A 26,377-nucleotide genomic window follows, 5' to 3' on the forward strand; every position below is an offset into this window, starting at 1 on the left:
CCTTCCACTCCAGGGGCAGCCCCCTCCTTGCACAGGAAGACTCCCGTGCAACTGATCAGGGGAGGGGTTCCTGACAGGAGTCCCAGAGCTGGTGACAATTAGCCACAGCAAGGGAAGGTGGGCTCCCCCACAGACCGCTGCTCTGGTGGGCAGGCCGGCTGGCCTCAGCTTCCAACTCTGCCCACCTAAGGCCAGCCTGGCTCCTGGCTGCTCCCTGCTCCCTAACCCCGGCTCCCAGGAAGCATCCGCTGTGCTTGCAGAGTGCCCAGGGTGAGGATACCTGGGACCTGGTCACAGCTGAGCTCACGCCCAGAGCCCAGGGAGCCCAGCCCAGACTGTCCCTGAGCCCAGCCCAGTCACCTGCTCCCTCAAGAAAGGGGCAGCCTTAGAAACAAGACAGAATGAATGACTCAGCAAAGCTCACCAAGTTGGGGCTGCTTCGCCATCCTTCCCGCCCATGGGCTCCTCACCTCAGGACTGGCCACTCCGTGAGGAGGGCCCAGGCCTGCAGTGACCAGGGGCAGAGGAGGTAGCCCTGGGGGGCCGGCGGAGCTAAAAGGCTGCCTTAGCATAGGGCCCCCAAGACAGGGGGCTGCTCTAGACTTCCACCTCTCCAGCTCTGGCTCTTCTGAGCTTGGGAAGGGTCCTGGGCTGGTGGCGGGAGAGCGGGAATGGAGGGCTGGGACTGTATTCCATTCAGTGACTGCGTTATCAGCCTGGGCGCCAAGTGTGCGGAGAATGAAGGAGTGTGGGAGGCGTTCCCTTGCCATGGGGCGGGCCGGGAAGAGGACGTCTGCTGAGCGGTCCACTGTCGATCACCGAAGGCTGCGCCCAGGCCAGAGGGATAGCACCGTGGCCTATGGAAGCCTGACTGGCTGGCCTGGGACCCTTCGAATCTGGGAGCACGCTTAGAGCTAGGGCTCAGGCTGCAGCTGGGGGCTGTGGGACCAGAGGGTCTGGGAAGATGCCCACAGGTGGCTAGTGTGGGACTCCTACAGGCAATTCCGTGCTAGTCCAGACTGAACCCCTGTCCTTGGCTGGGGATGAGGGGTACGTGGCCATTATCCCAGCACCTAAGGGCAGGAGATGGGCTGGGCATCTGGACCCTCTCTGAGGATACTGCTCCTTCCCAAGCCCACCCACATTCTTCACTTAACAACTCTTTGAGCCTGCAGCCCCCCTTTCCTGCACCCCAGGGAGACTAAGGAGAATGACCGTCCGTCCCTCAGATATGCCCGGTCACCTTATCTGTTGGATCCTCTCGTGAACCCTGAGAAGGGGGTGGGTCAAGTCGCATGATTCTGTCTCACGGACAGAGAAGATGAAGCCCCAGAGGTCTCCCACGCTCTCTGTCAGAGGCAGAGCAGGGCCGGGCTTGTCCACCCTGTGAGGGAGGGGCCGGGGCTTCCCCAGCAGGGACTGTCCAATCACCGCCGCCCTCTTCCCCGAGGCAGATGACTTCATGAAGCAGAGCCGGGGCATGCTGCTGTTCTACAGCATGAAGAACCCCAGCTTCCCCGAATACACCTTCAGCAGCGAGAGCGGCATCCTGTGTCTGGACGTGCACGTGGACCATCCCTACCTAGTGGTGGTGGGCCACTACGACGGCAACGTGGCCATTTACAACCTCAAGAAGCCCTACTCCCAGCCCTCCTTCCGCAGCTCAGCCAAGTGTGGCAAGCACAGAGACCCTGTGTGGCAGGTCAGCCTTCGACCAGGGTGGGAGAAGTGGGTGGGACTGAGTAGCGTGTGGGCCTGGGAGCCACCGGACGAGGGGCCTTGGGGAGGAGAGGGCCACAGGCAAGGGCATGGGGATGACAGCTACCAGCTTAGAGACCAAGGAGCTGGGTGTGAGAAGGGGCAGAGAAGGGCAGAGGCGAGGTGTCAGGAGGCAGGAGGGTTTGTGGTAAGAGCTGGGGTCCGCTGCCTCAGAGCTCCCATCAAGCAGGGCCCATCCATCTGCTAAGGACCTCGGATCTCTTAGGTGTAGTGGTCAGGAACTCAGAGCCCGTGGTGGGAAGCCCCCAGGGCCTGATGGGCCTCTGCTGAGTGTGTCAAGGGCTCCAGGGGTCTATGGTCTTCCTCAGCTCCCTACAGGGGCTCTCTTCTGCCATCTGGGCTAGATTTGGGGAACTCCCAGACAGGGGTAGGCACTGCCGGTTCTCTGCCCTCTGGGTGGGGCTGTAAGGCCTGGTAGGTGACGTCTGTCCCTGAGGGTTCCGTGTAACACCCATCTTTTCCAGACAGGCATAGAATGGGACCATTACCTAGTCACTGGGGCTAGATTTCACCCTGACTCTGCGTCTCCCATCTTATTGCGCTGGGAGTGGATTTCACAGTTTCATTCTCAGTCTCTTAGTTCTGGCTTTGCAGGCCCTTCCTCACTGTGTTCCAAAGGTCCCCCTCCTTCTGAGGCTGTGTACCCTTACCCCATGGGCAGGCCTGGGAGAATCTAAGCATAGATTTCTGCCTCAAGTTGCCCAAGGCCTCTGGGCTCCTCAGGCAGTGCTGGGATCTGTCTTCTCACCTTCCTCTCCCCCTTGCCCTGACAGGGTCTGCAGGCGGGCTCTGCACCCCTGCCTGTCTGGCCCTGAGCTTCCTGAGGCATGTGGACACCCACCCCAGGCACTGGCTCTCAGCTCCCAGACAGGCCCGAGCAGAGGGAAGGCTGTCCAGGCACAGAGGATGTGGTGGCCTCTCAGCTTCATCCTTTACCCAGAGCTGGGGCACCCCCTCCCCCTAAACACCCTCCCCAGAGTTCTCGACCAAAGCAGGAGCCAGACTTGCAGCCTCAGGAGTTCTCTCCTCTGAAAATCCCACCTCCTCATTCATCGCGTCCAGGCCCGCGGAGGTCTCCAGACAGGGGGAGGGTGTCTGCAGAGACTTTAAAGCCCAGGGAGAGGAGAAAAGACTCGCTTTGATCAAACTGAACCAGCACCAGCCCCGGCCCGGCTTTCCCAGCATGGGCAGACAGCCCAGGGCCAAGCACAGAGCATCTCCGGGTGGCCTGACTATCCTCCTCAAGCCCAGGAGAGGGCGAGGGGCCAAGGCCAGCTACCCTACTCCCACTCTGCTCTGTTCTCTGAATCAAATCGCAGGTTGGAGAGAGAAGTAGGGTGTGCAGGAGACACAGTTTCCCCTTCACTGGGCGGGTGCCAGGGACACTGGACGGGGTGGCCTTCTGTTCTCCCACCATCTTGTCAGGAAAACAGGGCTGCCGCCTTTGCAAAACCGAAGACTCAGAGTTCTTGGCTGGAATCAGGGCTTGCGACATGGGAGGGGCCTGCCTCTCACTCCTTTGATGACTTCCTGTTCTCTTCTTTCGCTCTCATTCCCTCCCTGCTTCCTCATTCATCCATTCATTCGTCAACTCTTGCCTGTTCTCTCCTCTGGGAGCTGAGGATGCTCAGGGCTTGGTGTCTGGATACGGCAGCCACAACTGAGCAGGATACGGAGTGTGCTAAGGAGGGCTCATGGGGGCGCTGAGGATTGTCCAGATTGTCTGGGATGGGGACCAGGGGCCAGAGGGCCAGGGAGGTCTTCCTAAAGGAAGCAACACCTAAGCTGAATCACGAAGAATGAGGAAGTATTCGTTAGATGAAGAAGGATACAACGGGGTCACGCGTGCACCGGAAAGACACGGGCGTCGAGCAGAGGGGCCTGCTGGGCAACAACACACCGCATGGAGCTCAGCGTGAGGGAGAGGGAGGAGAAGCAGGACCTGAGAAACGTACAGGGGCTCAGTCGTGAGTGTGCTTCTCTAGCCAGTAGGAAGATTGGACTTTGCATGTTAGTGGTCTCAAATGAAGTGTCAGTACAGAAGCCCGATGTATTAATAAGACGAGAGTGGGGGCTGCTCTGGTAGGATCAGGGTCCTGATTGCTTGAGGGTCCCCTGTTATCACTCCCCGCGTCCCCTGAGCTACTTTCACGAGGCTCCTAAGAGCTTGTCCCAGCAGAGTTTGAAAATCACTGCCCAACCATCAGAGGGTTTGGGGCAAAGAAGTCCCACAGTCAGGTAGTGTCTTGGAGACGTCCTCTGGCCGCAGCATGAGAGATCTTGAAGCCTGAGCTACAACAGGGGCAGTGGAGATAAAAATGAGGAGATAAGGTTGAGAGCTGTCGAGGCAGTAAAATCAAGAACAGGAAACGACTGATTGGATATGGGGAAAAGGAAAAAATTGGTGACGGTGCCTGGGACTCCGGCTTGGGGGACGCAGTAGGAAATCCACGGATTTCTGGCCAGAAGTTAATATAAGAAGCCGGAGGAGGAGGTGTCCTACAGGCACTTGGCTGTATATCCTGGAGCTTGAAGAAGAGCCAGGCTGGCGAATGAGGAGTCAGAGACATCAGAGTCTAAGTCCTTCTCGATGGGACTGTGTCTTGGGAGGAACGAGATAGGTTGTTTTAGATCTCAAATGCCAGGCTGGGGGCAGAAGGACTTTGTTCTGTTGGCAGTGGGGAGCCATGGAAGGTTTTGGAGCCAGGGAGAGAACTGTCTGTCCAAAGGAGACTGGGTTCCTGTCCCATGGCACAGGCTACCTCCCAGGGGAGCCCATCTGGGTAGTGCAGCCCTGTTCAGGCCCCGCTGTGAAGCTTCAACCAGCAACACTCTGCAGGGTGTGTGTGTGTGTGTATTCTGTGCTACACTGGGGAAGGGAAGGGGGCAGGAAGGATATGAGCAGACCCCTGGGGTCAAACGTGCCTGCCCTAATCAGATAAGGCAAAAGAGAAGGAATCGGTGAAACAGGCCTCCGTCTCCTCCCTATCACCTGCTTCCTGGGCATTCATGCATTCTCTTAACTCCACTTCTACCTGCCCCCTCTTGGCCCTCTTTATTCCTACCCTCCCACCTCGACCCCAGGAGCATGTGTGTGACTTGCACACACACGCACACACACACGTACATGCTCACTTGCATATACACACACACCGCCCCCCAACTGGGCATCAGGCTGCTAAGTGGGGTGTGAAATACAATTTCCGAGCCCGCTGGCGGCCGCTCATTAAACTCTTCCCTTGGCAGCTCCCTGGCGCCTCTTACAGCCTGGCCTTTGACACCCCCGGTCCCCTCCCCCCTTTAAAGGGACTACCTTTACATGGAAGAGGAAGCGGTCTCAGCATCAGGGCTGCTCTGACTTGTGCCTCACAAGCTCTGTGGTGTTATAGGCCCCCCAGTGAAAGTACAAAAGAGCAGCCTGCCCGGACAGACCCAGGCAGGACTGGGTCTGCCCTCCTGCAGCTCTGACCAGCCAGGCCTGGGGCGTGGCCCCGGAAGAGCAATGCCCTCCCCGCTACACACACCCCTCAAGGGCCAGGTGACAACTGTGGTTACAGGCAGCAGCCCTGGGTTCCTGTCCTCCCTCACGGGGCCTCTCCTTGTGACAGGGGGAAGGGACAGTGGCCCCAGCACAGGAGGCCTGGAGGGAACTGGAGGGTGGAAAGATCTGGGCACCCAGCCCTGCCCCAGCTCTCCCGGACATGGCTCGGCCCGGCCTCCACATCTGGCAACAGAAACTTGAGCCTCAAGCATGTCATCTTCATAAGACAACAGCTCTGTCTCCCAAACACTTTCGCATATGTTTGCTTCCAGCCCAGAGAAGATGGGTGGGGCAGGATTATTAACCCCAATTTGCAGATGGAGAAATGCAGCTCACATCTGAGATTTGGAAGCAAGATTCTGGAAGCAGGGGCTAGTGGTGAAGTGAAGTTGGGAACAGAAGAGAGCCGCCTAGAGAAAGGCCAAGCCTGGATGGGGAGGGTGGTGGAGGGAGGCTGCTCCTCCCCACGGCCCAAGGAAGCAGGAAAAAGCCCCCCAGGAGCCTTGCCACCCTGATTCCTAGCATGATGGTAATACTGAGGATATTAGCTAATAATATTTATTGAACACTTCATATTTGCAATGTTCTGACCTAAGGGCTTCACATTCATTGTTTCATTTATTCCTTACAACAAGCCCATGCTATTATGGTTCCTGTTTTGTAAATGAGGAAGCTGGTTGATGGGCTCTGTCCTTCCCAGTCCCTGTAAGGAGGCCAAACCCAGAGCCACTGCCTTCTTACAACTGGGCTTCTAAAACTCAACCCAGGGAGGAACCGGGCACCTCCAGTGCTGAGCCCGGACACTGGGCAGTGCCCCGACTGGCCTGTTGCCTCAGGATGCTCGGGGAGAGAGGAATGAGTGGAAGGAGGGAGGGTGGGGAAATCAGGGGACTCTGGGATATGGGCCCACAGAACTGGCTTCTGGACCTCAGATGGGTTCTTGAGGGGCCCTAACCCAACACCCTAGAGCTCACAGTTTGGGATGTTTCAGGTCAAGTGGCAGAAGGATGACATGGACCACAACCTTAACTTCTTCTCTGTATCATCTGATGGCAGGATCGTGTCTTGGACGCTCGTGAAGGTGCCTGTTTCCCAGAAAGGGTCATGCAGGGGTGGAGATAGGGAGTGGGGGGAGCTGAATGACAGAAGGACCCCCAACCTTGCTGGTCCAGCCCCACCCATGTGCTTCCCTGTCCCTGTGTGACTGCAGAGCGAGCTGGTTCACACAGACGTCATCAAGCTGAAGGTGGAGGACAGCATGACCAAGGGTCTCGAGGACTTGCAGATACACACAGTAGGTAAGAGCCCCAGGCCCTCACATCCACGCCTGGCCACGTCACCCCAGCCCATGAGGTCTCTGGTCCTCCCTCTTTCTGCTGCACCGCACAGTTCCCCCATTTGTGCCTGACCGGAGGTAATGAGAAAGCCTGGCCCAGTGCACCCAGCCCTTGGCCATTTGCAGACCCTCCCTGTTTATGCAGACTGGGTGCTGTTATGCAGATCCATCCCTGTTTATGCAGATCAGGTCCCTGTTTACCCAGATCCTCTCCCTGTTTACTCAATTCCTCCCCTGTTTATGCAGACTATAACCCTGTTTGCACAGACCATATCCCTGTTTGCAGACCCTGTCCCTGTTTACCTTGACCCTGACCCTGTTTAACTCAATCTCTGCCTTGTTTATCCAGGCCCCATTCCTGTCTGCAGAAGCCCTGGCCTGTTTGCAGAGTCCCAACTGCCCGGGACAAGCTGCAGGCCAGAGGCCGGGTTTCTGTTTGCCTGGCTGGCCCCAGCCCTCCCTCACAAGCGCCTGGGCTCAGGCCATCCTGGGTAGAGGAGGTGCTGGGAGCCTCCCTCCCAGAACTGGCCTAAAGCTGTTCCCTCTTCTCCCAAGGCTGTGGCACTGCCTTTGACTTCCACAAAGAGATCGACTACCTGTTCCTAGTGGGCACAGAGGAGGGGAAAATCTACAAGGTGAGGCAGCACTGCCCTCAATGCCAGCTCCTTACAGGGCCTCTTAGACCTGGGAGCTTATCGTTCTCAACAGACCCTGTTCGGACAGATCTTAGGGCTCATCAGTTCTAGAAGGCTTCCTGCGGGAAGAGAATGCATTTCTTGACCTGCTTGGGTGGCGGGAAGAGCGGCTGAGTGCAGGAAAGGCGATGGAGAATCTAGAGGGTGACTTTAGCCCAGCCCAGCATCCTTCCCTCTGGGTCCTGCTCCCTTCCTGGGAGTGGAGGAGGTAGAGCTGGGAGTGGAGGCTGGGGGGCTTGGAACATTCTGGGGAGACTTCCTGGAGGAGATCTGAACTTGAGCTGAGCTTCCAAGGCCAGGTAACAAGAAAATTTATCTCTGAATACCGGGTTCATCCCAGCCGGCAGCAGGATGGAACTTCAGGGCCAGTTTCTGCCAAGTCTCAGTGTTAGTAGGTGAACATCCTTCTGAACCTTCATCCACCCAGAAATAGCTCTGCTGCAAGCTTTTCTTAGGCTCAGAGACTCAGAATGTTAATTACAGGCCGCCTCCCAGGAGCCCCTGAGGCCCAGGCAGAGCTGGTCTGAATGCAAAAGAGGTCCCCACCCCCTCTCCACCCCTCCCAGTGGCCCTGCGGGAGAGAGGAAGAGGCTAGTTGGCCACTCAGTCTCCTGGAGGGAGGGTGTGAGGGGCCTGCCTGTCAGGGCAAGAAACCGAATGAGAAATCGTGAGATTGGGACTTGCTCCTGGCTCTGTACCTGCTCTCACCTGGGCGAGGTGGGATGTTTATCACTGCTGCAAGGCTTCTGTCCGTGCAGGTGGATCCAGCGCTCTGTCTGCCTGTCCACAGGCCTTGGTCTGGACACAGGCGAGACACCACACCTCCCCCAGGGCCCCTTACACCTGCTCTGCCTGGGTTCAGGGAGGGAAGGCCTTTTCTGCCAGGCCTGGAATCCTCTGGGCAGACTTCCCTCACCCTCCAGGAAGACTCCCCTGCCCAGCCCCTTAAGCCCCCCCCCTTTCTCTCTGGTTGCTTTGAGGGTGAGAAATGCAACCAAGAGCGTGGCCCCAGCTCAGCTGTGACAGTGATGTGGGGCGAGGACAGAAGAGGAACCTCAGGGTCTGACCCTCCAGGGCCCCCAGGGGAGTGGTGGCTGCTGACCCCTCTCACTCCTGACCCCCGCCCCCCCACCCTCACCCCAGTGCTCCAAATCCTACTCCAGCCGGTTCCTCAGCACCTATGACGCCCACAGCATGGCAGTGGATGCCGTGTCCTGGAACCCCTACCACACCAAGGTCTTCATATCCTGCAGCTCCGACTGGACCGTGAAGATCTGGGACCACACCATCAAGTGAGGGGCCTGCCCTCCCCCAGGCGCCACCCTGGGCTGGGGCCGGCGGGACTCTGGCACCGTGAGCCCTCTGTGCCCTGAGCTTTCCACCCCTCCCCACTGCAGCACCCCGATGTTCATCTATGACCTAAATTCAGCCGTGGGCGACGTGGCCTGGGCCCCATACTCTTCCACTGTGTTTGCAGCAGTCACCACCAATGGGAAGGTGAGTGCCCCCTTCCTGACCCTGCTGACCCCCTCCTGAAGGTAGGATTAGCTGTCTCAAGGTCTCCCTCCTGGAGAGCCCACGCCATGCCCAGGTCAGGTGGGGGAAGGCAGAACATAAGGACTGTGTATCCTCAAGGGCCAGGCCACCCAGGGCCCTGTCAAAAGAGGGATCATTCATCCCGTGAGGCCTGGAGGAGAGAGTGGGGCTGTTCACCTTGAAGGAGAGAGCACTCTGGGGGTTAAGATGCCATGAGGAGCAGTTATCTTCTCTGAGGGCCCTGGGGAGGGAGCTACAGGGTGGCAGGTGCCAACTTGATGTAAGGAAAAACTTCTGAGCCAGAGTTGATCTGTGACTGAAATAGTGTCTAAAAGGCAACGAGGTCCCCATCCCTGGGAGTGTGCAAGCTGAGTCTGAGAAGGGGAGATGGAAGGGGGTCTGTGCAACAATGAGAGTTGGTGAAAGCTCAGAAACAGTTTGTGAGAAAATTCTTATGCAGTACATTTTCCTTTTGGACTTTGATATAAACTGAGAAGCACCTACCAGAAAAGAATATAGTGATTAAGGCATCACCCTCGAGTCAGTCATCTATTTGCTGAACAAATGCCTAACCAAGGGTCAACTGCGGTTCCCAGCTCCAGGCCAGGGCCTAGTGATTCAGGTTCCTGCTCTCACAGAACTTACGTTCCAGTGAAGGGAAGGAGACAAAAGGAACAACAACGAAACCCCCAGTAGTGTTAAGTGCTAGGCAGAGATTAAAAGAGGATGATGTATGTACACCAATGTTTGTAGCAGCATTATTCATAACAGCCAAAAAGTAGAAACAACCCAAATGTCTGTCAGCTGATGAATGGGTAAGCAATAGGTACTATATCCACAAGGAGTATTATTCAGTAATAACAAGGAATGAAGTATTGATGCATGCTATATCATGAATGAACCTTGAAAAATGCTTAGTTTAAGAAGCCAGTCACAAAAGACCAAACATTGTATGATTCCATTTATATAGGTCTAGAATAGGCAAATCTATAGGGACAAAGTAGATGTGTGGTTACCTAGGGCTAGACGAGTTGGGAGAAAATGGGGAATGACTGGTAATAGGTATAAGGGTTCTTTTGGGGGTGATGAAAATGTCCTAAAATTGGTTGTGGTGATGGTTACATAACTGTGAATATACTGAAAAAGAGGAATTGTATACTTTAAATGGGTAAATTTTATAGTCTGTGAGTTATATCTTCACAAAGCTGTTATATCTTTAAAACGAGAGAGAGTGATGTAAAAGAAAAGGACTCGGTGGTCTCTTAGATAAAGTGGTCAGGGAAATCTTCTTTAAAGAGGTGACATTCAAGCTGAGAGCTGAGTCACAAGAAAGAGCCAGCCAGGTGAAGATGCGGGGATGCATTCCATACAGAGGAACAGCTAGTGCAAATGCCCTGAGGGGAGAATTAGCTGTAAGGGTTTAAGAAACAGGCAGGTAGGGTGGCTGGGGTCTAGTAGGCAAAGGGGTGAGAGCCTGAGATGAGAGCAGACAGTGCAGAATCTAGAGTAAGGACTCTGGATTTTATGTAGAGTGCCCAGGGAGACTATTGGAGGATTTTAGATTTTTTAAAGTTAGGTCTGGCTGCTGCATGAAGGATGGATGATAGAAGGGCAAGAGCTGAAGCAGGAAGACCAGTTAGGATGCTGCCACAGTCGTCTAGGCAAGAGTTGCTAATGGTTCGGACTTAGGATGCAGTAAAAAATAAGATCAAACATTTGTTGAGCACCGTTCTTTTTTAAAAACAGTTTTATTTTATTTTATTTTTTATTTATTTATTTGGTTGCGCTAGGTCTTAGTTGCGGCAGGTGGGCTCTTTAGTTGCGGCTCGCCAGCTCCTTAGCTGTGGCATGAGAACTCTTCGTTGCAGCATGCACGTGGGATCTAGTTCCCTGACCAGGGATCGAACCCAGGCCCCCTGCATTGGGAGCGCGGAGCCTTATCCACTGTGCCTCCAGGGAAGTCCCTGTTGAGCACCTTTATGACATGCACTGTCTGAACACCTGACACATATTAGTTGGTAGAAAACCTGGCTCTGCCACTTACTGGCAAGTTAGCCTTAAGAGCCTCTTTCTCTTCGTTTATAAAATGGGGATAATAACAGAACCTACCTTATAGAGCGGCTGTGAGGATTATAATTAGATGATGCAACCATGTAACATGCTTGCCCAGAGTCTAGTACATAGTAAGTGCTCCATAAATGGCAGCTGCTCTTAGTGTTAATTCTGCATAGACTTAAATTTTTTCCTAAACGTTTTATCCCCATTCCCTCAACCACAGGAAAAACAAACAGAGACACACATTGCCTCTCACACTGCCTAGGCTTCTGTCGTCTTTCCCCAGAAAGTTCAGGGGCAGTTACTCTGAGGTGGGTGACAGGGGTCTCGTTTCCCCGAGTGTGCTGACACCCACCTCTTCACAGACCCATGTGTTTGACTTGTCCATCAACAAGTACGAGGCCATATGCAACCAGCCTGTGGTGGCCCAAAAGAAGAACAAGCTCACCCACGTGCAGTTCAACCCCATCCACCCCATCATCATTGTGGGCGATGATCGTGGGCACGTCACCTGCCTCAAGCTCTCACCCAATCTGCGCAAGATGCCGAAGGTACGGTTTTGGGGAGTTCGGGCTGCCGTGAGAGAAAGTCTCCAGGATGGCAGGGAGTTGAGAGAAAGGGGAGGAGCCAGGGGGTGGCCCCCAGGTTTCTGGCTTTGGAGACCCAAGGTAAGGGTGGTGTTATTGCCCAAGTGAGGAGCATAGGAGAAGCAGGAGACAGATCAGTTGTGACATGCTGAATCTGAGTTACCTGTGGGGCCCCCAGGTGGAGACATCAGGTAAGCAGGTGACTATGAGGATCCGAAGCCTGGGGGAAGCACACGGGCATCATTGGCTTGTTTGGTGTCATGCAGGCAGGGGCTTGAGGCTTAGTTTCTGCTTCATTGGCTGGGCTTGCACAGGGCTTCTGAACTGGGAGCTGCGGGTCCACACGGGAAGTAGGAAATGAGCCATGAGGAGGGTAACTAGGTCAGCAGCTAGGCAGTCCTCCTTTTGAGCTCTGGTTCCTTTCTGGAATCTCTGATGATCCGGAGACCCTGCCCAGAGCCCAAGGGCCCTGAATACAGGCCACTGAGCCCAGAGCCATGACCTCAAAGTCTAGCTCTCAGAGTCCCAATTCAGACTTAAGAACCCAGGCCTTAGAATCCAGAGCCCAAAGGTCCAACTTAAAAATCCAGCGTCCAAAAACCTAGAGCCCAGGCCTGTCCATTTGGGTGCTAGGAGAGAAAATGGAATTTGCTTCCTGCCAGGCTCTGGGCCAGGATCAGAGCTGGGCCGGAGCTGGGCCATGTTGCCCTGATGACTGTACCCCCTGGTTGCAGTTTGAGGCATTTACTTGCAGTTTGAGGCAAGGGCAGGGGCCTGTCTCTTTCAACTGCTGACACCTGCCCCCCGGTGCCCTACCAAGGCAGGGGCCACCGCACTAACCTGCTCATGCCAGCCTGGCCTATCCCCCACCAGGGCCAGGGAGGCAAGGGCTGGGAGTTTGGCGGGGCCTGTAATTGTAGCCAGCTGGGGGAGGGGGTGGACTTGGCTATAAATACTCAGAAGGCTGCTGAGCGCCTGCAGCTGTGGCCCAGCGGCTGTGGTGGGCTGGGGCTGGGATGGGATGGGGGGCGGGGGTTGGGTGTGGTCTAAAACTCTTTGCTAAGCACAGCTAGCTGGCCTCAAGGAGGGGGAAGAAGGCAGTACAATTTGTGGAACAGATAAAATCTGCTCTTAATTTAGTGAGGAGAAAAACCCAGGCTTGAGCTAGGAGAGCTGGACAGCCCTGTGGGAGGGATGGTGGTGACCCCTTGGGGCTGGGGTATAACCATTACACCTTGAAGGCAGTAGATCTGGGTGGGGGCCTGCCCTGCCCACTTTGACCCAGGGATGCAAGGATCTCCCACAGTCCCAACTCCTCTCAGAGCAAGGTTCAGCATCTATATCTCTGAGGACCTGAGGACACGGGTACCTGGGAATCAGAGGACCTGAGCAGGTGATAGCTGGGGGCTAGTTCTTGGGTGGATTGGCAGTTCCTGTGAAACCGCCACCTGACTCTATCAGCAGCCAAGTGATTCGGGCCAAAGGAAGTCCTCTGGGCATCCCTACCGCCCCTCTCTGCAGGCTGCAGTCTCCCTGATCTTCCCAAGAGGGCTTGGCCACAGAGGCCCAACTTCCCAGCCCAAGGAGCTTCCCAGGATTGGTGTCAGAGCCCAACTTGTCAAAGGTCAAGCCCTACTTTCCCCGTCTACTGTATAGATAGAAACAGTTTGGGCAGAACTTGCCCAAAGTCATATAGGGAGTTAATGACAAAGCTGGAACTAAAACCCAGGTCTCCTGACTCCCAGGAGATGAGGTGAGGGCAAGAAGAGAACACGAGGTTAATTTGGGAGGGAGAGGGGGAAGAGAGAGAAAAAGACATCTTTGTCCTCTGCCTCAGGAATGTAGAGGTGAGCTGGGGAGTGGCAAAGGCACTGGGCCGCACGGGGAGGGGAGACAGATTTGGGAACAGGTGCAGGGGTCACGCCAGGAGGAAATCTAAGTTCCACAGGGTGTCAGCAGCCAAGATGGGGCCAGGAAGGGGCCTGCTGGCCCTGCATTCTCCTCCCACCTCACAGCCTGGGCCAGATCCAGACTGGGCCCTCAGCAGGCAAGGCTGGGGCAGGTGCCAGTAAGCAGTGGGCACAGGTGGCTGAGAGGACGGGGGCCTGGGCACAAAGGGAAGACAGGAAATGGCAACTGCCCCAGCCTAGCCCACACCCCACCGCCTGGACAGAAAGGAGGATGGCACTGGTGCTGGTCTGCCAGGGAGCTCTCAGGGCCTGAGTGACACATACCCCAGTGCCCCAGCTCTCTTTTTCTCAGGGCCCAGCTTACCAGCTAAAGGATTAGAGTGCCCTGTAGGCAGGGGTGAGGGGGCATAAATTCAGGACCCGCTCTTCTGAGGGACAGTCCCAGCCAAGGACATCTGGAATCACATGGGATATCCCAACCGCCCTCCTGGGTCTCCTGACACCTGCCCCCACCACGGGTATGTCTGACACAGCAGGCCTGGCCCCAAATGGTACCCCACTCCCAACCTGACCTGAAAGTGCTAGGTAACAGTACTAGGTGAGGGCACCTGTGGCTTTGTCCACACTCTTTTCCCTCCACAAACACACACCTCTTAGCTCCGTGTTAGGACTCAGCCAGGGACCTTCCTGTGGGAAGGGTGATCCCAACAGTTAGAGGCCCTGGGCTGCAGCTCTTCCTGGCTTCCCCCACTCCCCACACCTCCCAGCATCAGGATCCTATGTTGATCTGAGGTTCAGAAACACAGCTGGATGTTTCTTGCAGGCCTCAGCTGGGCCCCTGCCACCCAACCTGACACGGGGAAGGATCCTGGGGGGGTTGGGGGCGGCAGGCAGGGGTCCGGAATCTAACTGGGCAGGAGAGAGGCGTGGCACAGCTGCCTAAGCTGGGCTCAGGAGGTGGTGCTGGGAAGTAGAGAGAGGTGGCCCATCCCTCACCATTCCTCCCCCATGTGTACTTCCCTTCTCCCCAGGAAAAGAAGGGCCAGGAAGTGCAGAAGGGTCCAGCTGTGGAGATCGCAAAACTGGACAAACTGCTGAACCTGGTGAGGGAAGTGAAACCCAAGACCTGAGGGCCTGGCCCCAGGGCCTGGCCCATGTCTTGAACCCCGTACTTGTAGCACCTGGTACAAGTGGGTGCTAAGCCTGGGTACCCTGGTACCCCAGCCCAGGCTTAGCACCCAGTATGTGTGTGACCCCACCCCTGATCAGGTCCCAGAACCTGCCCTTAGCACCCTGCTCCAGCCCTGGTCCCAGCACCTCACCCCAGGACTTGGCCCTCAACAACCATTACCCCCTCCTACTTTCTGCAAATAAACTTGGGTCTGGAAGCCCACCCACAACCTTTCATTTTGCTGCAGCAAGGCCCCCAGGAAGAGGAGAAAATCTCAGGGTAGAGCCATAGTTCCATTTATTATCCAGCAAACAGTAGGAGGACCAGAGAAGGGGCCCAGCCTGGACACCCTCCCATTATTGCCATGGATTGCTTCCCCAACCTCGAGGACCTGGAGGCGCTTGGCCTAGGGGGCGGGTGGACCCAGCCCCTGACCGCTGGGATGGAGCAGAGTCCAGATGGCCCTGGCCCTAGCACCAACTCATGAACCCCCCCACCCCAGGCCTGTCTACCGAGGGCCAGCAGAGCCCCTCTTGGAGCCAGGCCGACCAGACTCTGGGCTGCTAGGTCCAGCTCCAGACAGGCTGGACTCTTGAGTTCTGGACCCCAGGCTGGCTGGACCCTGGGATCCCGATTCCAGGTTCCAAGTGGGGTGGACTTAAGTCCCAGACTCCGGGCTAGGCCAGGGGCCTTCAGGGCTGCAGCAGGTAGCTGCCTTCATGGCTGAGCTTCTGGGGCGGGGGTGCCTTCTCGGGACAGGGGCCAGGGCTCGAGTTGGGACTGGATTCGGAGAGGGAGTCGATGTTGGCAGAGCGGGAGTGGCAGGCCCAGCAGAGAATGACCCAGAGCAGCAGCAGCAAGAAGCCTACGAGGCCATTGCAGATGATGGCGATGAGGGCCCCCTGGGAGATGGCTGCCCCCATGACGGGCAGCACCCTCAGACAAGCACAGACTGAGAAGCTGCCTCAATGGCAAGGCCCATGCCGAGGCGGGACTCCGGTATAGCCGGCCTTCCAAGGAGGCTGTCCTGTCCACACACTCAATGATTCCCGGACAGTGAAGACGTCCGCCTGCAGTTCTGAGCCTGTGGGGGGTACAGAGCAAAGGCAAAGGGTGGTGAGGAGGAAGGGGTGGGGTTAGGCCTAGGAGGAGAGGCGTAGGGAAGACAGACCGCTCCCACACCTCTGGCTTCCCAGCAGGCCTCAGTACCCCACAGAGCCAACACCTGGCTCTGGGCACCTGGATGGGGGTGTGGCTACCGTGAGGAAGCTGCACTAGGCAGCCTATATCTCATTCTCCTTTTGACCAGTGGCCATGGCCTGGCCCTGCCCACTGAACATCCAGCCCTCAGAAGAACTGTGTGAGTGGGTGGGATTGAGGAAGCCCAAGGCCTTGAAGGATGGGCACTGTGACCAGCTTCGGTGTGGCCTGGGCACCTCCCCCGACTCAGGACTCCAGCCAGCCAGCCCAGGAGACCTCCAGAGGCGCCAGCTCACACAGAGGGAACTTTGTGGAGGCCTGGCAGGCATGTGTGGGTCTGTGTATCTAAGGCTGTGTACCTAGGTGCACCTTTCTGTGAGACTGTCTCTCCAGGTCAGCTGCATGTGTCTGTGTGTCTGGCCCTTACTCTGTCCCTTGGCTCCCTTGCCTGGATCTGTGCCTCTGCCTCTGTATACCCACCTCCGTGTGTACCTGTCTGTCTCTCTGTAGCTCTCTTTATATCTGTCTCTCTCTGTGTCCCCATCTCTGAGTCTCTAAGGGTCTCTCTTGTGTTTCATTTCTCTCCCAGTCTATTTCTTTGTGTATATCAGTCTCTGTTTGTCTCTTTCTTCCTGTCTCTGTGTGTATGGGTCTCTTGTGTCTCCGTCTCTCTTTCTTCCCCGCTGTGTGTCCGTCTGTCCCCATGGACGTGTCTCTATCCCCTCTCCGTGCGGTCTGTCTCTGTAGTTCTGTGCGTCTCTTGTGTCTCGTGTGTGTGTCTGTCTTTGTGTCTGTCTCTCTTTCTCCCCGGCTGTGTCTCTGTGTCTCCGTGTGTGTCTATGTCTCTTCATCTCCGTCTCTGGTTCTCAACGCCCCCCATGCCCGTGGTGGGAGGACCCCTCTTACCTGAGTTGAGCCCGGTGCGCGCCCGCGGGAGGGTCCGGGGCAGCGGGATGCTGGGCGCCGACTGCTGCTCGGGAGCCTGCGGGCGGGGAGCAGCGGGAGGCGGGCAGGGGTGACGTCCCCTCCCCCCGGCCCTCCCCCTCGGCAGCACAGCCTCCACCGGCCGCTCCCGCCGCGGCGCGACCGGGGCGGCCTCTGCCGCGGGCGGTCTGCGGCGAGCGGGGACCTCCTCCCCCTGGGGCGGCGCCTCCTCCGCGGCCGAGGCCGCTCGCCTGCTCGCACGGCGGCGCTCGGGCGGCGGCGGCCGTCTGGGCGCGGGGTTCGGCTGGGCTCGGCTACGTTCGGCTACGTTCGGCTGGGCTCGACTGGTCTCCCGGCTGGGCTCGGCCAGGCTCGGTCGGCAGCAAAAACAGAGAAAGAGTCCCGCCTTCTCGGAGGCCAGCGGCCGGCGGCCTGTCAGAGGAGGAGCCATCCCTCGCCGCTGCCGCCATTTAATTGGCTGGCCCTGCCAGGCTCCCTTGCCATTGGTTGTGCGCCGGTGTGAAGACTGGCCCGCCCCTTGTGCAGGCGGGGGCGGGGGCGGGAAGAGGGCTGAAGGGGCTACTCAGTGTGGATCCCTCCACGGGGGGGAAGGAGGCGGGGCCCACCTACTTGCGGGGATTTCTTGCACTTTCAACACCCGGAAGATCTGCACACGCAACATCTGAGAAAGGCCAGGGCCGCCCTACCTCTCTACCAGGAGACCACCCTTCCATATCTGCGAGAGGTCTCTGTCCCCATCATCTGGAGGGAGGCACTGGGATACAACATCTGGGAGGAGACCGAACCTCCTGGTCTTGGAAGTCCCCTATACTCCCGCACGTCCACTCCCACCTGGGTGTGGACTCTGCATCCCCACTTAAGAGGGTCTGTAGTTGGTCTCACATTCCCTGGCCCCAGGAGGTGTGAGCAACTCTGCCAACATAAGTTGTTTTGACACATTTATTGAGTTCCCACCCAGTACTGGTCAGGGGTTTGTACTTTACCCTGCTATGGGGGAGCCTAAGACAGAGAGGAATGGGGTATTCTGAGGGATGGCTCAGCCCTGGCTGGAATAGGACCAGGCATGACTCTCCATCCCAGAAGCTCCTGACTCCTCCATCCTAGAAGCTCTCCTAAGAGAAAGATCAGCTTGGGCAGGAGCTATCAGGTAGGGCTTCCTACCCTACTTCATATGCAAGTGATTTCTGAGTGTTCTGAATGGACCCTTTTCTCATTCCACTGGACGTATTCTCCCATGGATAAGCACAGCTCTAAAGCTATACCATGAAGTCTCTCAGTGCTCCCAAATCCGATGTTAACTTATCTCTGGAATTCTAGATGCAGATCCAAGTGCCAACCAGAATCAGGGTGGTGTTGATTACTGGTTCTGCCACTTACCTAACTTTGTGATCTTGGGCAAGTTACTCAACCTCTTTTAGCCTCAACTTCTTCATCTGTAAAATGGTTTTAGTAACAGCTACCTCTCAGGATTGTAATTCACTATTTATACCAGACCAACCATAGCTCAGCAAATACCAAGTGACACAACTCCAAGGACCACATGGGTAAGGAGCCCCTTCCCCCAGTGAGATCCCTATAAAACCAAGTGCTATCTTGAAAATGAGAAAGGGAAGGGTAAAATAACCTGAAAGACTGAGTCATCCAAACCTACTGAATTTCTTAGAGACTGACTAAAATAAATTTTTAGACCAGCCTGAGTTTACCAGAGTGGATTAATTTTAGTTTCCCCTGCCCCTGTTACCCAGCAGGGTGGGGGCATTGTGAACAAGATCAAATCAGTTCTAGGAAAGAGAGAAGACTAATAATATTGCACATCTGAGTGTAATATGAGTGAATTTGTGACCCAGCTGCAGGAGTTCAGATTTTATCCTGAGGACAGTGGGGAGCCACTGAAGAAATTTTGAACAGAGGAGTAAATGTGATCATATCCAGAAATTAGAAGGATGATTTGGGCTGCTGGGTGGAAGGAGGGATTGAAGGCATTTGAGAGTAAAGGCAAGAAGTAATGACAGGGCATTGAAATGAGGTAGGGGAATAGGAGTGGAGAGAACAGGAAAGCATTGAGACTATTGGAGAGTTACAACCGGCAGGACTTAGAGACCTAGACCTATAGGATATGGGGGGTAAGAGGGAGGAAAAAGTCTGGGATAACTCCCAGCTTGGTGATAGGGATACCGTGATGCTATTTACTAAGATAGAGAACACAGGAGAAGGGGTAAGTTTCAACAGAGGGTTGGGGTGCGGAGGTGATGAATTCTCTTTTGGATATGTTGAATTTGAGGTACGAATTGGACATCCAAGTTGAGATGTTCAATAGACAGTTGGATAAACAGGTCTGAGGTTCAGGAGAGAGGTCCAGGCTGAAGGTAACATTGTGTGAGTTTCAGCAAAACAGTAGTAGTCAAACCAGAAAAGTGGAAGAACTCACCCAGGAAGAATAGGAACTGGTTTAAACAAAAAGATATATTTATAATCAGATACCTGAAACCTAAAGACAAGGATGCCTCAAGAACAACTGGAACTAATAGACGCAAAAGCCATTAGGTTCTCTCTCCACTTATCTCTCTTACTTTCTGCCTGTCTCCTTCATTTCCGTCCCCTGCCCTGCCCCAGCATTGTCATCCCCACCCCCAGTCTGGCTTCCAATGCTCTTCTGGTCCACGTGGTGAAAAACAAGACTTCAGACAATCCCATAGCTTAAAATCTTAATGTCAAGGCATCCAACAAGACACTGGCTTCATTTTCTTGGTTGCAGTTTGCAGATTTCTCAGGAAGTACTCTGATTGGCTCAGCTTAGTTAGATGCTTAACTCTGGACCAATCAACTGGGGCCAAGGGATGGATGAGGATCAAATTGCCTAACATGACCCACATCATAACTGCATGGACACTGGGGTGAGTGGAGGAGAAGAGAGATTCTGAAAAAGCAGAATGGCAGTTGTTCACTATAGTCCATCCTTTGCCCAACACAAACACATTGTTTCCCTATATGTATGATTCCAAAAATGCCCTCACCTATATAATCCAACCATCTCACTGTACATATGCCAATAAATTCACTTCCTTTTCAGTGGAGGGCAGCTCAATGACACATCCAGCTACTGCTTCTGGAGGTTATATCATAGGACCAATATTCTTCGCATATAGGTTCCCTGGGTAATGTCCCTTCATGTTCTAGTCAGGTCTCTATAGGGTGTGAACATGGCTTCTAATAATCCCATTACCTTTGTTTGAACTGCCTTTGAACTACCTTTAAACCACTCCTCCCCACGCCCCCAAAAATCCTCCTGATATTTAGAGATGGAAGAAATAGAGAATAAAATGGAGTAAAAAGAAAGCATTGTATAGTGGTCACTATCCAGAACATTGTCTATAATATTTTGGCCATGAATAACAATGAAAATGATGGGACTAGGAAATCTCTTGGCAGCTGTGTGTTGACTCACTTCTTTGGCTGCAGAGTTCCTCCATCGGCCAATCTGGCTGCACCAGGTTTTGCCCACAAAGACAAGATTTCTTATCCAGTGCTCTGAGACCACCATTGTGGAGGATTTCTCTGTGGGGTACTCTACTGATTAGCACTACACTTTCTGGTGGTATCTTAGGGATTTTCCTGGAATTGAGCAATCACAGATCTCTGCATTTATGAGGATTGGGTATGGTTTTATTTTTCCTCCCAGATGATACAATTCTTTTACAACTATTCTTTTAAAATCAGCCATCTGTCAGTTTCATCTGTTGGTGGGGGGTGGGGAGAATTCCTTTGGCTAATACTATATTTCATTGATCCTAAGGCACATTTTTTTCTAGTTTAAACAACTCTGAAATCAGAATATGTCTTACAATTAATGGCATGTAATAGTTTTTAAACCTCTTTTTTTTAGTAATTCATATTATTCATTTAGTAATTCAAATAACTTGCCTCTTATAATTGATGGAACATGCGATTTACTAAATATAGTAATTTTATCAGTCAGAGTTCTTTATCACAAATAATAGAATCCACTCTGGATAGTTGAAGCATAAAAGGGATTTGTTAAAAGATATTACTTAGCTCAGAATTGTTAGGAAGGCTAGGGAAATGGACTTGAGGATAAGTTTCTAGGAACAACACCCAAACCACACCATACAACCTGATGAGGAAATCACCATCATTACCGCTCCAAATACTAAGCTCTATGGCACTTCTGTGGTAAGAACTCAGTTTTGCAACCACTAGGAAACCACTGCTGTTACTACTACCATTCCCAAAAGCTAGATACTTGCGCTATACGAAAATGAAGTCCTATGTCCAACCTGCTTCCTTTCTTCATCAGTCAGAATTCGTTAGGTAACACAGTAGTTACAAACAACCCCCAGATCTTACTGGCTTAAAATAGCAAAGATGTATTTCTTGCTCAGCTACAGTTCTAGCACGGGTGAAGGGGGGAGGAAGAGTCTTGCTCACCGTGGTCACTCAAGGATCTAAGCTTTTGGAAGCTCCACCATCTTACAATGATGCCACCTTCTTGATATGAACCTTCAGAGTTGGCTGTGGCAGAAGAGAGTGAGGGAAAACGTGTACTGGCTTCTGCTCACATTGCATTGATCAAAACAAATCTCGTGGCCACAAGTGCAATCCTCCTGGTGCGTAGAAGGAGAGGAGAACCAGAAATATTGGTGAACTTTGGTGGTATTTACCTTGCTCACTTCCAATCAAAATCTCACGTGGGGGAAGTAGCATGCCTATGGACAAGCTGCAAGGGGTGCTGGGAATTTTAGTTCTGACTTCTGTACTGAGGAGGCTAGGTCTTAAAATGGGAATTTTCCCATATAGAAAAACTATTTAAAAGTTGAAAACATCCATGAATACAACAGACTTCCACTTCCATAATCAATACTAGAATTTTGTAGGACCATGCTCTCTGAATCTTCAGGTTTGCCAAGAAGATGCAAGGTCTGTGCAAGCTCTTGGAGCAGTTTCCCTTTTTAGCACTACATCTGGGGGCTCTTTCAATCTCTCTGACTATGGCTTCTGGCTTCATGGGACATCTTAGGCTGGAGTAACAGGACTGGAAACCTTTCTTCTTCAACCTGCCCTTGAATGATGCCTTTGCCTCCCCTGCATGCCTTTCAACTCATTTTACGATGAGAGGTACCATCACATGCGCCTGGAAGGGTAAATCCAAAATAGTGGTCTCCAAGCAGTTAGAGGACAACAGAGTAAGTGTTAACTTACTTAACTTGGATAACAAAATGTGTTTCATTCTTGACCTCAGACTGCTAGGAGCTAGATTATTATGCGCCTTGCTGAACTGTAGACGCTGAGTTATTGGCCGTTCGCTGATGTTGATGCCCTGATTAGGAAACTGAGAGGTCCCAGAAATCAGGATGGAGGTACCTTGGAAGAGCCAGAGGAATTGAACAAGCCCTGCTTTTTGTCCCCACCCTGCCTTCTCTCTCTCCTTTTTTCTCTCCAGACAAGCTTCTTATGCTTTCTCAGTCCACATAATAATAACAAACCCAGCTTCTGACAGTTCTCAACTTTATAGCTTAAATCCAGGTACCTAACAAAATGTTGGCTCATCTCTTTCAGTTCCAGTTCAGGCTTATTCTTCTCAGTTTCAGCTCCAGAATTTCTAGGGACTGGCTCTCATCAGCCTGGCTTTGGTCAGATGCCATTCCCTGCACCAGTGACCTGTGGAGGGGGTGGGCGGTGGGGTCATAGGATGGTGACTCCCATGATAACCATATGAATTCCCACCAGAAGGGAAACAAAACATAAAAGAAGATACCATACTAACGTTCATGGATGCAGGGGAAAAGATAAATATTCAGTGTAAATAAGGAAGAAGCTCTCAGAGAGAAGGAAAACTGGGAGGGAACATAGTTTTAAGGAAGCCAAGAAAGGACAGAGGTTCAAGAAGGAGGGAGAGGTCAGCAATCCAAAATGTCAAAGAAGGTCCAGTAGTTTATAGAAAGGGACCATTGGATTTAAGAACAAGGAGATTGTTGATTATCTTGGCAAGAAGTAGTCACAGTGGACAGTGGAGATGGGGTATGTGGTGGACGCCAGATTTTAGTGGTTTCATGAGTAAGAAGTGGATGCAGTATAGATGATTGACTGGAAAAGTTAGGTGGAAGGAGAATAGATACAGAAGGATGTAGAATTAGAGGAAGTTTTCTTTTTTTTCTAAAAATTTCTTATGTGTTTCTTACACAGGCATGTTTAAATACTGGTGAGAAGGAACCAGGAGAAAGGATATAATTGATGCTATTTTTATTATTACTCTCCATCTCCCCTGGGCTGTACAGATCCAGGCATGCAGGGAGAGGGATGGAAGCTAAGGCCCTGGCAGAAGGTGTGAACCACTTCAACTTTTCCTAGGCCACACCGGAAAGTAGGGCAGAGAGAGGAGGTGCCTGGCCTCAGCATTGGGTGACCCAGGTTGGGGCCCAGGGAGCACCCAAGGCCCTGGGATCGTACCATGGTCTGTGCCCAGACAGAGAGGCCTTGTGTAGAGAACAAAGGGGCCCAGGGCTGGAGCCAGCAAGTGGGGGCAGGGTAGACACAAAGCAGTTACACTCTGGGACAGGCCAACTTGCCATGTGCTCTGGTTCCCATCTCAGAACCGTGCCTGTCGCTGCCCCCTCCCCGCTTACTCCTTCCTCCTCATCCCTGCCAAGCAGTCACCTGCTTTCTCAGCTCCACTTCCCCGCCTCCCATCACTCCTCAGCCGCTGCCCCCACCTCCTGCTCTCAGCATCCCTGAAGCTGGCTCACCAAGGTCACTTTCATCTCCTTGTCACAGCCAATGAATACTTTTCTGCCTTTATCTTTGTTGACTTCTTGGCAGCAGTGAGGCTGTTGAGCAGTGAGGCCCTGCTTGAAACCCTACCTTTCCTTGTCTTCCATGAAGCCACTCTCTCTGGGAACGTTTATTCCTCCTCCTAAAATGACAACTATTGTTTATGAAGCACCCAGAGCTGTACATGCATCACAGATATCCCTCACCTTCATACAGACCAGGTCCATGGAGCAGATGAGGGAACCTGGGCTCAAGGCAATCAGGGGGCTTTTCTAAGGCTCCACAGCAGCCGTGATAGCCTGGATTAAAACCCGAATTTGCTGCATTGCCCCCAGCTCCAGCATGCTGCTTGGCTGCCTCACCTCTCTGGCCCCTCCTCAGCCTCCTTGGTGGGCTGTGCTCTCTGCACCCACTCTCCTCCCCTCCCCTCCCCTCCGCTCCCCTCCCCTCCCCTCCTCTCCCTTACCCTCCCCTCCCCTGCTGCTGCTATTGTTACAATATTAAGAGCTAAGATTTATGGAGTGTTTACAACATAGTAGGCACTGTGCTAAGTTCTTTATATACATCGTCTCATAAAATCCTTACAACCCTATGAGGTAGGTGCTGTTTTCCCATTTTCCACTTAAGGAGACTGAGCCTTAGAGAGATTAATCACCTTGTCCCAGGTCAAAAGGAGCCCGGGTTTGTCTGACCCCAGAGCACATTCTTGTAACAACTGGCCAGATGGTTTCGTGCCTTACACTTGACATGTCTACATCTGACCTCGGCTACCCCTTACGTGCTATGTAACCACAGGCAAGTGATTGAATGTCTGAGCCATGGTTATTATCAACTTCCCCAGAGTCTGTACTCCTCCTGTGCTCGCTAGTTCAATAAACAGTCCTACCATCTTCCAAATCAACAGGGGTTGCAAGTGACTCTTCCCTCTCCCTTCCCTCTCCACCCCACATTCATCAAGACGGGTGGAGAGGGAAGGGAGAGGGAAGACTGTGTGCTCTTAAAGGCACAGTTCTCCAAACTAGTGGTTACTAGTGGGGAAAGGGAAATGGGGAGGGACAACAGAGAGGTAGGGGAGTAAGAGGTACAAACTATTAGGTATAAAATAAGCTACAAGGATACACTGTACAACACATAGAATATAGCCAATATTTTATAAAAATTATAAATGGAGCATAACCTTTAAAAATTGTGAATCACTATATTGTATGCCTATAACATATAATATTGTACAGCAACTATACTTCAATTTTTTTAAGAATGAAAAAAAAAAAAAAAAAGCTCAGTAGTCACTGCCCCAGCCCTAGTCCTTCGACCTGCTCTCAGGCCTCACACGTCATTCACTCAAAGCGCCTCACTCAGTCCTGCTGCTGCTCTCATCACCATGGGTTCCACATTCTCTTCCTCCTTCCCCTCCTCTGCACGGCCCCCAGAGCAATCTTTCCCAAACACAAACCTGGCCAGGTCTCCCCAGCCCCCAGGGCCCCCTGACTCTCAGTAGAAGCCCCTGAACCTCAGCCTAGCTTTCAAAGCCCAGCCTGCCCAGCCCCACCTCCTCTGCTACCCCAGCTCCCGCAGGAGGGGTCTCACATTCCTGCCCTTCCCCCCGGGGCCGTGTCCCTTCCCTCTCCACAGTCCTCCCCACAACTGGTATGTGTTCCTTCTGGTGACACTGAGCCCAGAGGTGGGTGTGCTCAGGTGTGCAAAACTGGTGATGTTTCTCTATCTATTTTAGAAACTAAATAATTATATACATGAAATATATATTTATATATAAATTATATACATTTACATAAATATATAAGCCAAATACATAACTATATTTTATAAACTAAATATGTGGTTGTGCAACAATGCAAATATACTTAATAGCACAGAACTATACACTAAAATGGTTAAAGTGGTAAAACCAAACCAAACCAAACTAAATCTAACTCCTCTCCAAGGTCCCAGCCCCTGGAGCAGTAGGAAGGTCATTTTGGGGGCCCATCCTCTCTAACTGTGCAGAGGTCCTGGGTATTTGATGCTGTGATTCACATGGTCTCTGCTGAGATTCCCAGGCTGGAGCTCAATGTCCAGGAGCCTCCCTTCCCAAGCCCACCCTGACTCCTCTCCTAGGGCATCTTTAGGGAGTGTTTGTGGGTTCCATCTGCCCATGCAAACGCAGACCCCCTCTTCCTTTGGAGGGACTCTCTGGATGGCTTTGCCCCCTCTCCCCTCTCCTTAGCAAAATCCCCTCAAGAAGCTTAGGCCTTCAGAAGGCAGAGTCAGGAGGATGTCTGTGGTTGGCTCAGCCTTGGGCCTGAGATCCTCACCCCAGTAGACAGGGAGAAAAAAAAGGCCCAGCCTTCTGCCTGAGACAGGAAAGAGAAGACAGGCGGCAACTCAGTAAGCTAAGCCGGCACACCAACACCTGCCTCCGGCGGTCAGATCTCTAGGGGGCAGCAATCAAAAGGTATCTTTTCCTGCTTGTACAGACACACACTAACACACAGACACATAACCCATAATCAGAGACACACAGCATACAAGCAGAGACATGTATGCAGAAACAACAAGCTTACCCACAGACACGGGCATGCACATGAAAACACACATCCATATGGGACACATGTGTCTAACACTCACTACACACATATTGCATATCCAGGAAAACACACTTAAAGAGGTTCACAGGTCTCCATAATACACACACACACACACACACACACACACACACACAGAGACATGCCCGCCCAAAGGTAAACCTACCAACAGACTCAACAGTTGTCAGCAAATGTGTTTTGGACCAATGACCGAGGAAAGAAGTCAGAGATAAAGACCCAGGTCAGTTTTCTAG

At 53.1% G+C, this 26,377-nt stretch overlaps 2 protein-coding genes across 4 annotated transcripts in view; one reads left to right on the forward strand and one right to left on the reverse strand.

Annotated features, from left to right (window-relative positions):
• DNAI1 (dynein axonemal intermediate chain 1) overlaps positions 1 to 14,832 on the forward strand; it is a 60,820-nt gene extending 45,988 nt beyond the window's left edge. For both annotated transcript variants that reach the window (XM_082467574.1, XM_082467573.1), the window contains 8 exons: positions 1,455 to 1,702; positions 6,312 to 6,401; positions 6,531 to 6,618; positions 7,212 to 7,291; positions 8,495 to 8,643; positions 8,749 to 8,848; positions 11,308 to 11,493; positions 14,471 to 14,832. In XM_082467574.1, the coding sequence (XP_082323700.1) occupies positions 1,455 to 1,702; positions 6,312 to 6,401; positions 6,531 to 6,618; positions 7,212 to 7,291; positions 8,495 to 8,643; positions 8,749 to 8,848; positions 11,308 to 11,493; positions 14,471 to 14,569 (1,040 nt within the window). In that variant the 3' untranslated portion in view covers positions 14,570 to 14,832. The remainder of the gene's footprint in view (positions 1 to 1,454; positions 1,703 to 6,311; positions 6,402 to 6,530; positions 6,619 to 7,211; positions 7,292 to 8,494; positions 8,644 to 8,748; positions 8,849 to 11,307; positions 11,494 to 14,470) is intronic.
• Positions 14,833 to 14,890: 58 nt separating this feature from the next.
• On the reverse strand, positions 14,891 to 17,200 carry ENHO (energy homeostasis associated). Of its 2 annotated transcripts, none has more exons than XM_082467645.1 (2): positions 16,717 to 17,125; positions 14,891 to 15,694 (listed from the first exon to the last, which is right to left on the reverse strand). In XM_082467645.1, exon 2 carries the CDS (start codon positions 15,531 to 15,533, stop codon positions 15,303 to 15,305), a length of 231 nt encoding a protein of 76 aa, XP_082323771.1. In that variant the 5' UTR covers positions 15,534 to 15,694; positions 16,717 to 17,125; the 3' UTR covers positions 14,891 to 15,302. The 2 variants fall into 2 exon arrangements, with proteins under 2 accessions (XP_082323771.1, XP_082323770.1); XM_082467644.1 differs by having other exon boundaries at positions 15,543 to 15,694; positions 16,717 to 17,200.
• Positions 17,201 to 26,377: the final 9,177 nt, after the last annotated feature.

Source organism: Balaenoptera physalus (assembly GCF_965194825.1).
Source record: "Balaenoptera physalus genome assembly, chromosome: 7".
Taxonomy (NCBI): Eukaryota; Metazoa; Chordata; class Mammalia; order Artiodactyla; family Balaenopteridae; genus Balaenoptera; species Balaenoptera physalus.